A 12,909-nucleotide genomic window follows, 5' to 3' on the forward strand; every position below is an offset into this window, starting at 1 on the left:
AGAAATAGAACAATTATTGATGAAATTCATATGGAATCACCAAAAACCCCGAATAGCCAAAGCTCTACTGAAAAAAAAAGAAGGAAATGGAGGCATCACACTCCCAGACTTCAAACTATACTACAAAGCCATAATCATCAAAACTGCATGGTATTGGAACAAGAACAGACATACAGACCAATGGAATCGAATAGAAAATCCAGAAATAAACCCACAGATTTATGGTCAACTAATCTTTGACAAAGGAGCAAAGACTATGCATTGGAGCAAAGAAAGTTTGTTCAATAAATGGTGCTGGGAAAACTGGGTCGCTACATGCAAAAGAATGAAGCTTGACCACTACCTCACACCATACACAAAAATCAACTCAAAATGGATTAAAGAACTAGACATAAGACCTGAAACCATAAAATACATAGAAGGAAATATAGGCGAAACACTACGGGATTTGCACATCAAAGACATCTTTACAGACACATCACCCAAAGCAGTGATAGTGAAGAGAAAGATAAACAGCTGGGACTACATCAAATTAAAGAGCTTCTGCACAGCAAAAGAGACAATAACAAAAACAAAGAGAAACCCACCAACTGGGAGAACATTTTTGCACCCAACACTAATGATAAAGGACTGATCACAAAAATCTGCAAAGAGCTGATGAGACTCAGCAACAACAAAGAAAATAATGCAGTCAAAAAATGGGCAGAAGAGCTAAAAAGAAACTTCTCTGAAGAGGAAATGCAAATGGCCAACAGACATATGAAAATATGTTCAACATCACTTGTCATCAGGGAAATGCAAATCAAAACTACCATGAGATACCATCTCACACCAGTGAGAATGGCACATATTAAAAAACTAGCAACAACAAATGTTGGCGAGGATGTGGAGAAAAAGGAACTCTTTTGCACTGTTGGTGGGAGTGCAAACTGGTCCAACCACTATGGAGAGCTGTGTGGAGATTTCTGGACCTACTAAACATAGAGCTTCCATATGATCCAGCAATTCCACTCCTAGGTATTTACCCAAAGGACACAGAAACATTAATTCAAAAGGCACCTGCACCCCTATGTTTATAGCAGCACTGTTTACAATAGCTAAGCTTTGGAAACAGCCCAAATGCCCAAAAATAGATGACTGGATCAAGAAGATGTGGTACATATATACCATGGAATATTACTCAGCATTCAAAAAAGATAAACACATGCAATTTGCAGCAACATGGATGGCACTGGAAGGGATCATGCTCAGCGAAATAAGCCAAAAAGAAAAAGAAAAATACCGGATGGTCTCACTCATAGCAGGAATCTAGAAAACTTAAATAAGGACCAGGAAAATGAATATAAGAAAGTGAAAATCAAAATCAACAAAAAACTATGAACCAGAGACACTTTTTGGGGGGGGGGCGGGAGGGGAAGGATTGAGGTCAGAATGGGGCGTTTGCAATTGTATGGGGGAATATAAAAATAAAATTTAATATTTAAAAAAAAAAAAAAAAAGATGGTGATCTGTGCATTGAGTGAGAACAGCAAGCAGTGAGAACTGCTGTTATATTAGTTTTTAAATTTCTGCTCATGTCTTTTTCTTATATGTGTGCTTAAAATTTAGGGTAATACCATTCTGTGCACTTGAGATCCATTTAAGGAAAAGAAAAAAATATTTTTGTAATCTATAAGTTATAAAAAACCCATGTTTACCCTAGTGCAGTGCTAGGTTCAGAGTGGTGACTGAAAATTACTGGGTATTTATGTGCGTGAATGTCAGCTGCTTGGATTGTCAGCTAAAGAGGAGACCCGAGACACAGTGTAGAGCAGTGAGAACAAATGGGGCAGAGTGAGGCAATGAAATGCCACCAGGACAGATGTCACTGATGTAGAACCTCCTGGACTCAATCTACTGAGTCTTACTTTGAAATCTAGAAATAGAAAGCACCCAGTGATGAAGGATTGCTGAAAAAGTGCTCCCTGAGGTACATTTCCCAGATCTCATCTTGCTCTCGAGCTGCAGGAGACCTTGCAGCTTCCAGACTCACGTGTTCACCACTCTGCAGGGTTGGTTTTTAAACAATCATTTGTTTTATTGTTTGTATAAGAGCATTTGTTGATCTCTCATTCCCAATAGAGAGGATATGAAAATTGCTTTGTAGTGATTTTTCACCCAATTCCATGTGATTGGCAGATTTACTTAGCACTAAACTTGAAGTAATTTATTAGATTTCTTAGAAAGCTTAATTTGATGTATATAGACCAATACTGACGGTCTTGGCGGGAACAAAATGACCACAGAATGCTAGTATTGTTGATTCACTCTAGTAGTTAATTCTAGTAGAAACTGAATCTCTTTAATTCTGTGCACATAAATGTTCCATATGTATCTATTGTATGAAATTCAAGTTCACTTTATAATTCTTTTGTAATTAAAATAATTTGTCTAGAGTGAATAATGATCACCTGAAATTCTGGATACCAAAAGAATTAAGATCCTTTTAGTTATTCATGTTATCCCCAAAAGTAACTTAATCACCAGAAAAATAATTTAAAATATTAAATAAGACCGAGATAAGACGATTATCTTAAACTCTTGGCAGGCCAAAATAGAAAAAAATCTCTGGATTTACCTTTGGGAATTAATGTGAGACCCTGAAATTTTGAGTTTTATTTTGGTTTGGGTTACTTTTAGGCATGTTATTATGCAACATTCTCTCTTGGGACTCATTAATATTTTGTGTCCTATAGAACTTTTTGTATATTACATCTTATTATATTTATGAATGAGGTGCTCAACAGATTTTAAAGATATTTTTCCTTTTATTTATATATACATGCATACAATGTTCATATTATGTTATGTACATTTGGGTGAACAAAGGCAAATAAATGAACCAACTTTTCCTTTTTTACAGAATTAAATGTGAGGGAGTCTGATGTAAGAGTTTGTGATGAATCATCATGTAAATATGGAGGCATCTGCAAAGAAGATGGAGATGGTTTGAAATGTGCATGTCAATTTCAGGTGAGGAAACCAAATCTACTGAAAAATGTGTACATTTTTCACATTTTATAATTCTACATTCTTTAAATTTAAAAGCTTAAATTACTTTCAACCCCACAGGGAAGTTGGGTTCACAGCCCACTAATTAATGCCTTTTCTTTTTTTTAAAGGCTGGTTTACTATAGAAAGGGAAAGGAAAGGACACTTGCACAGATATAAGTGGGCAGAAAGAGCTGCCCTATTGCCTTTTGATGAAACAATATTATTTGTGACTTCCATGCTTCTTCCCTTGATATAAGAGGACAGATTGGCAATAATAGATGCGAAATACTTGGAAAAAACGTGAAAGTCTATTTAAATGTGAGGTCTAATTGTCAGGTATAGGTACAGGTTGTAGTTGAGTCTTACTTAAAATGTTTGTATTCCTTCCCCCAACCCCTTTCCTTCTCTTTCTAGTCCATCTCCTTCCATTCCATTTTTCATTTGCTGTTGTTTGAGCTTTTTGAAAGAACATGACTGACTCGGTGCATCAGGGTAGGTTGGGGTTAGAGACAGACCAGATAGGAGGTGTGATTATCTTTGCTTTTCAAATGCTGTTTTAGTTGTGATTCTGTTGTCTAAAATTAAAAGAAAGGAAGTGAAATGTATTATATTAAATTCTTCCTTTTTCTTTTCTGTGTTTAAAATGTAATCTGACTTCAGAATATTTCTCACAATGAAGATCCCTGATCCAGAATTTGAGGTGAGACAAGAAAGAACCAGAACCTTTTGATTCATGATCTTGTTCTAATTGTACCCGCCATTTGGATTTTAAGGAGAGGAAAGGGTACAGAGATCAGGGATTAAAGCATGAGAGTCAATATTTCTAGTAATCCTAAAACTTCGGGTAAGTTTCTGTACGATCCACCTGAAAAGAAAAGGTGTATTTTCTACACTTTTCATGGTTTTTGTAATAGGAATCAAAATCAAAGAAAGCTTATATTAGAAACCTCTGGGAAAGCTATTACCTATTATAGCTTATTTATTTTCATGAAAAGAGTGGAGAGTTAAGTGTAAAAGAGGAAGAGTGTTGGTATTGTCCAGCTGCAGGGGTTCTTTATGTCCAGAAGTGACTTTATAGTTCACTATTAGTCACAATAGTCACCGTTGATGTAGCTTAGCCAACCTTATGCCCACTGCTACATTTACTTATGCAATAGTCTGGCCATGATGTTATTTCTGGCAGCCCTGCCCCCTCCATCTTAAACCATCTTAAAAACCATCTTTAAAGGAGTAGCAACTAAACTGGACTTCTTTCCTTAAAAGAAAGTGTTGGCGCATATAGTGTATACTAAGCCCCTCATAAATTTTTACTTTTTTAAAAAGATATTTTATTTATTTACGCATACAAGAGCTGGGGTGTAGGCCAGAGGTGCAGGGGATGAGAGGATTCACCAGAGACAGCGTGGGAAGCAGAACAGGTGGATCTACTGAAATACACTGTTAAGGGGAGCAGGGGGTGAGACAGGAGAGGTCTGCTGTGCCATGTGGGTCAGCTCCCTGGCCAGGACCGAACTCATGCTGCAGTGGCTGCTGATAGCTTCATATTGCTGAGACTTAGTAATCCCTTGTGCCACCCGGGAGGCCCTGATTCTCTTTTTATTAATTAAAAAGTATTTCTCTTTGGGGCCTCCAGGTGGCACAAGGGGCTAAACACCACACTATGAAGCAATCCACAGCCTCTGCTGTATGAGTTTGATCCTCCCGGCCAGGGAGCAACCCACATGGCACAGCAGACCTCTCCTGACTCGACCTCTGCTCCCCTCAGCAGTGTACTTCAGTTAGTCTGCCTGTTCTGTTCCCCATTCTGTCTCTGGTGAATCCTCTTACCCCCCGCATCTCTGGCCTGTACCCCAGCTCTTGCATTCATAAATAATCTTTAAAAGAAAAGTATTTCCCTTTGACTTCAAAAGATGCTAAAGAAATATCCCTTTTGACTTTTTTTAAACATACTATAACAGCTAGAATATCCTCTCATGATCTGCCTGAATCCCTTGCATTCTTAACTTGTGGCAAAGCAGGAAAGGAAAAATAAAGCTAGGAGTTGAGATCAGTAGACATTTATCCAGTGTTTGCTTTGTGCTAGGTGCTAGTCTAGAAGCTGAGGATATAAAGATGTTTAAAGACAAGTTTCTTGCCTTGTAGGAGCAAAGTGCCTCAGGGCTGACAGCATGATTTGATCCTGCTGCTGAGCAACCCTTCCTTTGACGACTCTGCCTTCTTATAAGCTTATAAATGTGTTCAGCTTAGACTTAGGTTCTTGCCAGTTGAGGAACAATGACCTCTTGTCCATTAAACCCTTCTCTGCTGGATGTTTTAGCAGTATCTTTCATTTAAGAAAACTTGCTTATGATTCAGCATGCTTTCATTGCTAATGTATGCTTTCTGGGACATAATTTAAACACGTTTTAACTGACAATATAGGATTTTAAATAAAGTCGAGTGTTTTTTTCAGTCTGTTAAAAAGAGCTTTTGTGTCTTTGCCACATCAACAAAGCTTTTATTAATTTTGTGCAAAGAAGAATGATCAATTTTGCATGTTTCCTTTAAAACTTACATTATATAAAGAGTCATGCCTTTAATCTTTATCCTGTTTTCTTCTCTTTGTTGTTCTTTCTGGAGTACTCTGGACTATGTGTCTTTCTTCCTCAATTTATCAATATCTGCTATCAAGAGGTCCCATAGCCTCTTATCAGTCCTTTATTAGATTAGGTTCTCCTGAAAAGCATAACCACTAGGATGCGGCGGTGGGGTGGGAGGGGTTGAGAGAGAGGAGAGAAAGATTATAAGGAATTGGCTGCTAAGTCCCATCATCTGTAGTCTTCAGACTAAAGGCCCAGAAAGCTGGTGGTGGTGTTGCAGTTCAAGTCTGGAGACCTGAGAATCAGGGGAGCTGATAGTGTATATCGTAGGCCAAGTCCAAAGGCCTGAGAGTCAGGAGAAGGCCCATGTCCCAGGACAACAGAGCAAATTCTCTCCATCTCTACCTTTTCTATTCAGACCCCTGATTCAAATGGTCATCTCGTGGAAATACCTTCACAGAAATAATGTTTAATCTGGCACCCTAGGGTGCAGTCAAGTTGACACATGAAATTGACCATCTTGTTACTATTTTCTTATTTACTGTATTCAGCAAGTTCACGACACACAGTAGGTATATAAGGGATGCAACTCCAGAGTTGTATACTACTGCACCTTTCTGAATACTTCAAGATATACTCTTCCAGCTGAAGGGGAAGAACAGGGGAGAGTTCTTTTCCCCAGCAAGGGTGACATTATAGAGGCGGCAGCCCTTAGGTTAAGAGTCAGTACCTAAGCCTGAAGCTACATGTTGTTAAAATTGCACACATTCCCTATAAGCCTCTCATTAGGGCTCGTAAGAGAGACCCCTGGAAGCAAACTGACCAAGGGATAGACTGCAGGCTTACTTCTCCTTTCTTAGGCTCACTCATTTATTTATTTTAAATATTTATTTATACAAGAACCGGGGTATAGGCCAGATGCGCGGGAGGGTGAGAAGAATCACCAGAGACAGAGCGGGGAAAAGAACAGGCAGACGGACAAAATACACTGCTGAGGGAAGCAGCAGGTGAGACAGGAGAGGTCTGCCACGCCATGTGGGACCCTTGCTGGCCGGCCGGGATCGAACCCGCGCTGCAGAGGCTGCAGATAGCTTCACAGTGTGGCACTCAGCTGCCTGCGCCACAAGGGAGGCCCCTGTTCAGTTGAATTTTAGTGATACTGTCCACACAGTATTTTAGTGATACTGTCCATACCTCTGGCTGTACCCCAGTTCTTGTATACATAAATAAATAAATAAATAAACAATAGCAACAATAGCTAGTGTTTAAGAATTTACCATGACCAGATAAAAAAAGGTAAAAGTGGGTTTTCTGTTTAATCCTCATTATAGTTTTAAGTAAGTACTATTAGAATTATCACTTTACAGGTGTGGACAGTAGCACCATGGACAGTTGACCTAGGCTTAAGCATTTGATTTCACAGCTCTAGCCCTAAGCACCAAACCATGCATGTGACAGGATTTTTATTTTTGAGTTAGACAGGACATAAAGTCGTAGGTCAGTGTTTACTAGATAGAAACTCTACAGTAAATGTTGGCTATTAGAGATTTTTAGCCCTATCAGACTTAATGCTCCTTTTTATAACTGATAATTTGCATTGTTTCTTTGCTATTCTTAAATGAAATTCATACATAATGTAACCTACATACGCACATAATTAAAGAAATCAATATAATGCATAATTGCAGTGTAAAGGAGAAATAAACAATTTATAGTAAAATAGTGTTTCTAAATGTAAATGTGCATGATTACACTAGAAGACAATACAGTAGTCAAATGCTTATCTCCTCTTAAAATGAATGTTGCTTTTAATAAAAGATTGGTAATTTCATACCAGAAGTACTTGAAACAAAAATGTATAGAATAATGGTGAATGCTAAAATAAAAACCATTTTTAAGATACATTATAACCAAGCAGGCTTATTTCTATATGGTAAGTCTTTTTATTTAAGATTTATTTTTCTTTGTTTATGCATACAAGAACTGGCGGATAGGCTAGAGGTGTAAGGGGGTGAGAGGATTCACCAGAGACAGAGTGGGGAGCCAATCTGTTGAACAGGCAAATCTACTGAAATACACTGCTGAAGGGAGCAGTGGGCAATACAGGAGAGGTCTGCTGCGCCATGTGGGTAGCTCCCTGGCCAGGAATTGAACTCTTGCCGCAGTGGTTAGTGATAGCTTGATAGTGCTGAGATATTAGCCCCTGTGCCACCAGGGAGGCCCCAGTATATAGTAAATCTTAATCACAGTTCCTAGATGAATGGATGAAGATACATCCAGGAATTATGTGGTATGTATAAGTGCGTGTTGTGTGGAATTGCCCTTTCTGTTGCTGTACATCTTGCATCCTTGGACTGTATCTGCTAAATAACTGTAATGTCGTCTGTCATTGAGATGATAAAAAATGCCTCCTTAGGGGCACCTACTGATAGTGGGCAGTATTGGCACCTTGAGAGTATGCATTAGAAAGTCATTAGGCATTTGTTGAGTGAAGAGTTGGGTTGAAAACTCATAGATTTAGTACTTGACATTTCAGAACTGTGGTGTTTGCTAATTATGCACTGTATAATTACAGACTAGTGCAGATATCACACGTCATTGTATACATTTTAAGGGAATGAGAATAAAGGAATGTAGTCTGTGAAAAATTTGAATGTAGAAAAAGACTTCCTAAAGTAAAAGTTTTACTTTAATTAAAGGTAATGTAAGAGTCTGCTGATAATTTATAGCAAAATTATAAAATATTTTATTAGAAATTGTTTCTGCCAGTCTTGACCTGGTATGGTAGCATGCCATACTTTTGCTTCATAGAGTAAATAGACCACCTTCAGTAAGTATAAATAATAAAAGTAAATCATATTCATTGCAGAAAAAAATTGAGAAATATAGCAGATTATAAACTTGGAAATAAAAACCTATAAAGACCAATAATAAGAAAAATTTATTGATGTTTTCTTCCAGGATTTACTGAATGAATATTTAATTTTTCTAAATAATGAGGTCTACATGTAATTAACTTTCTTACTGTATTTATTTTATATTATTTTAATATATGCATTCAGTTTTGTGGACTAGACAGTGCATTTAAAAATGATACAAAATTCTTAGGACTTACATATTTAGTATTAATCTCCTGCTTTTCACCTAACATTATCTTTTCCAGTATTATTTTAAAAGGTAATTCTCAATGCATTATTAATTCCTTGAACAGATATAACATACTTTAATTAAACCTTACCCTGTTGAGAAAGAAGGTGCAAATTGGAGGTACCATGTTACCTTACTTCAAACTTTACTATAAAGCAGCAGTACTAAAAACAATATGTTATTGGCAGAGAAATAAATAAACAGATTAATGGAATAGAATTGAAAGCTCAGAAATAAATCCACATCCACACACAGTTCCTAATCTATGATAAAGCAGCTATGACCGTACAATGGGGAAAAGGACAATCTCTTTAATAAATGATGCTAGAAAAATTGGAAAGCCACACATAAAAGAATGGCGTTGGATTATTCACTTACCCCGTACACAAAAACCCCAAATAGATTAAAGATTGAGACATAAGACCTAGAACAACAAAATATATGGAAGAAACATTGGTGATGTGTTCTGTGATGTCAGTGATAAAGATATTGGTGACTCAACCCCTATGGCAAGGTAGTTAAAAACAAAAATAAACAATTGGTATTTCCCCAGGTTAAAAAGCTTTCTCTACAGAGAAAGAAAATATAAACTATATAATATGTAAATGATAAGGGATTAATATCTAAGATATATAATAAAAACTCATACAATTCAACAATAAAGCAACTAAATAAGTGGGCAGTGGTATGAACAGACAGGTCATCAAAGAGGATATCCAGAAGGCCAAAAAAAATATGAAAAAATGTTCATTGTCACTTCTAATAAGAGAGATGCAGGTTAAAATGAGATACTATACCATTATATGCCTGTGAGAATGGCACATTAAAAAGACCTCCAACAACAAATGTTGGAGAGGATTTGGAAAAAAAGAAACCCTGTTACACTCTTGGTGGGAATACAAACTGGGGCACCCATTATGGAAGGCAATCTGGATTTAGCTTACAAAACTAAAAATGGAAATATTGCATGAACTGGTAATCCCATTCTTGGGCATTTACCCAAAGCATCTGGAACTACCAATACAAAATTCCTATGTCCCACAGTTCATAGAGGCATTGTATGTAGTAACTAGGACATGATGCAGCCTAAATGTCTATCGATGCATGATTAGGTCAAGAAGATGTGATGTATCCACACCATGGAAAATTACATAGCTGTAAGGAAGAATGAAATGCACCATTTTCAACAAGGTGGAGAGAATTTGATAGAATTATGTGTAGCAGAGTAAGTCAATGTTAAAATAAAATACTGCATTTACATAGACAGTTTGGTAACATAAAACACTTAAAAAAAAACAAACCAGTGAACTTTAATTAACATCCTGAGGTCTTTTGAGTTTGGAGAGACAAGGGGATATAAGGGATGCTGTTGGGAAAAAAATCATTGTAAAACTATGTATAAACCAAATAAGCCCTTGGATTGTAAAAAACAAAGAAAAAAAGTTTAAAAAAGTTCACCAAGAGTAAATTTGCTAGCATAACTCATCTGGGAGAGAAAAAAAAGAATTGATGCTGAGCTCTTTTGTTAGGGGGAAAGGATGTCCTGTGCAAACACCATACAGGCTTTGTGGATGCCACCCCCACTCCATCAAGACACTGGGAATTACAAATCCCATGATCCCCAAAGGGAGGTTGAGAGGACCTAAGGGCAGAGTTAAGCAGCCATTTTCTGGCACTTGTGTTTATAACCAGCCATGTTAGTGGGTTTCTCGCTCTCGGGGCTCGTGCTCTTGGCCAGGCAGGTTTGGTCTCGGAGGGTCATTTGGGATTCCAGGTCGGTGGAATGGGTAGAATGCATTTAAGAATTTATCTCCCTCTATTTCTCCCTGAGTTGTACATTTCCTCATTTCCCCTTCCCTTGTAAATAAACCTTTTGTTAACCTTTTGTGTGTGCCTGAAGTTTAAGTCTCCTTTAAGCATGTGGGTGAGGACCCACAGTGAGGCAACCCCTTTTATATCGGGGTTGCCCTGTAGCACTTTCATTTTAGCAATAGATACTAATTACTTCATGGAAATGTGAATTAATTGAAGAAGGAAAATCACATCCACCTCTTTTTTTTTTTAAAGATTTATTTATTTATTTATTTATTATTTATTTATTTTATTTTATTTATACAAGCACTGGGTACAGTCAGAAGCGCAGGAGGGTGAGAGAATTCACCAGAGCCAGACCAGGGAGCAGAGCAGGCAGAAGGACCGAAGCACACTGCTGAGGGGAGCAGCGGGCGGCAGGAGAGGTCACCATGTGGGACCCTCCTCCCATGGCCAGGGAGCAGCCGGGGATCAAACCGGTGCTGCAGAGGCTGCAGGCAGCTTCGCAACCCAGCACTCAACCGCTGCGCCTCTGGGGAGGCCCACATCCACCTCTTTTAATAAAGTTTCCTTTTCTACCTTGTTGAGTATTTGAATTATCCTTATGTTTTGGACACACATTATTTGTTTGAAATGACTGTAATAAATTTTTGCTACAGTAGTTCCCTTCAGCTCAATTCCTAAATGTATGATTCTGGATCAAAAGCTGCACTCCTCTTTTAGATCTCTTGAAATACATTGTTGAATTATGTTCTCAAAAGGTTGAATCAGTTTAGATTATCACAACAGGCAGAGTGGTATGTCCACCAAAGGAACTTTTTACTAGTTTGTTTAATAACCAGTTTTATAGGTTGAAAATAACATCTCATTTTAGCACACACCTGATCACTAGTGAAGTTCAGTATTTTTTAGAGATGAATTAGACATTGCAATTTTTCTGTAAATTTGTCTTTCATTCAATTTTCTATTCATTTGTATTATCTTTTTTTTAGTAACGATAACATCTTGTATCATTTTGTTAGAATATTTTCCTTCACATTTAAAACTTTATTTCTTTGTGGTATTTTTGACATATTGGAAGTTTAAAGTTTTTTAAACATACAAGTCCAATGTCATTTTTCAAATATATATCACATTTTTCCTTTATTTTTCAAGTTCAGTTCATATTTTACTTTTCCTAGAAGGCTTTTCTTGAATTCTCCAGTTTATACTAATGGGTATTAGGTATTAAACTTTTCTGTACTATTGACTGAGTATATGATTTAACTTTACTATATGTTATATCTGACTCTACATACAGAACAATTTATTTTGATAATAATAAAATGACATTGTGTCATGAAGGCTTTTTATACACAGAATTTCCTTTATATTACCTCAGTGGGTCCTAATAGCAAGCAAATGAAGTAGATAGGATAGGGATTTTCATTCTGGTTTTTATTGATAGTTATTGGATAGTTGATAGTTATTTTCATTATGAATGTGAAAAAAAGGATAAGAAAGTAGCATAATTCTTTTTTTAAAATCTAAATACAAGAGCAAACTGTTGTGTAGTAGAAGTATGTCATAATACTATGGCATGGCATTCATGAATATGAAATAAACTATTGATATTCATGGCTTGTTCTGAGAATTTATTTTTGTTTCTTTTGCAGTGCCATACAAATTACATTCCTGTCTGTGGATCAAATGGGGACACTTATCAAAATGAATGCTTTCTCAGAAGGGCTGCTTGTAAGCACCAGAAAGAGATAACAGTAGTAGCAAGAGGACCATGCTACTCTGGTAATGCACTATATTCTTCTGAATAAATGTTAGAAATGTACCTGTCATGTCTTCTAAAAGGAAGGTTCCTGTGAGAGGTGTATCTCCCAAACTGCTGCTTTGGTGGTGATTATACAGGGAGTGGGGAGCACTTTTTTGCCCTCATATTGTTGCTTTTTAACCCCTTGTGTCGCTATGGCACTCCTCATTTTTTTCTTTTTTTTAATATTTCATTTTATATAATTCTTTCATCATTTTTCATTTTTGCACAATGTAGGCATTTTCATTTTGGTGGCACTCCTCATTTTTAACATGTGATGCTTTTTTTGGTGGATGCTTTTTTTGATGTCTTTTGCCTTAATGTTTGGAATTATTAGATAGAATAAGATTTGGGATGGGAAATTGTATGGGTCCATTTTTTTTTTTTATGGGTGGAATTTGGGGGGAACAGGTAGGGAATATCCATAGAAACCTATTAATGGCATTCTAGTATGCGTCTCTTTTCAAACTCTTCTGTTTTTATATCTTTCTGTCAACACTGTCACCTACCTTCCCCAGTTGTTTATGTTTACTT

At 36.9% G+C, this 12,909-nt stretch overlaps 1 protein-coding gene across 2 annotated transcripts in view; it reads left to right on the plus strand.

Annotated features, from left to right (window-relative positions):
* TMEFF1 (transmembrane protein with EGF like and two follistatin like domains 1) overlaps positions 1-12,909 on the plus strand; it is a 77,690-nt gene that overhangs the window by 22,797 nt on the left and 41,984 nt on the right. For both annotated transcript variants that reach the window (XM_037494873.2, XM_054689622.1), the window contains exons 2-3: positions 2,903-3,012; positions 12,227-12,356. In XM_037494873.2, the coding sequence (XP_037350770.1) occupies positions 2,903-3,012; positions 12,227-12,356 (240 nt within the window). The remainder of the gene's footprint in view (positions 1-2,902; positions 3,013-12,226; positions 12,357-12,909) is intronic.

This window comes from Talpa occidentalis, unplaced genomic scaffold (assembly GCF_014898055.3).
Source record: "Talpa occidentalis isolate TD23 unplaced genomic scaffold, MPIMG_talOcc4v2.1 talOcc4.7, whole genome shotgun sequence".
Lineage (NCBI taxonomy): Eukaryota > Metazoa > Chordata > Mammalia > Eulipotyphla > Talpidae > Talpa > Talpa occidentalis.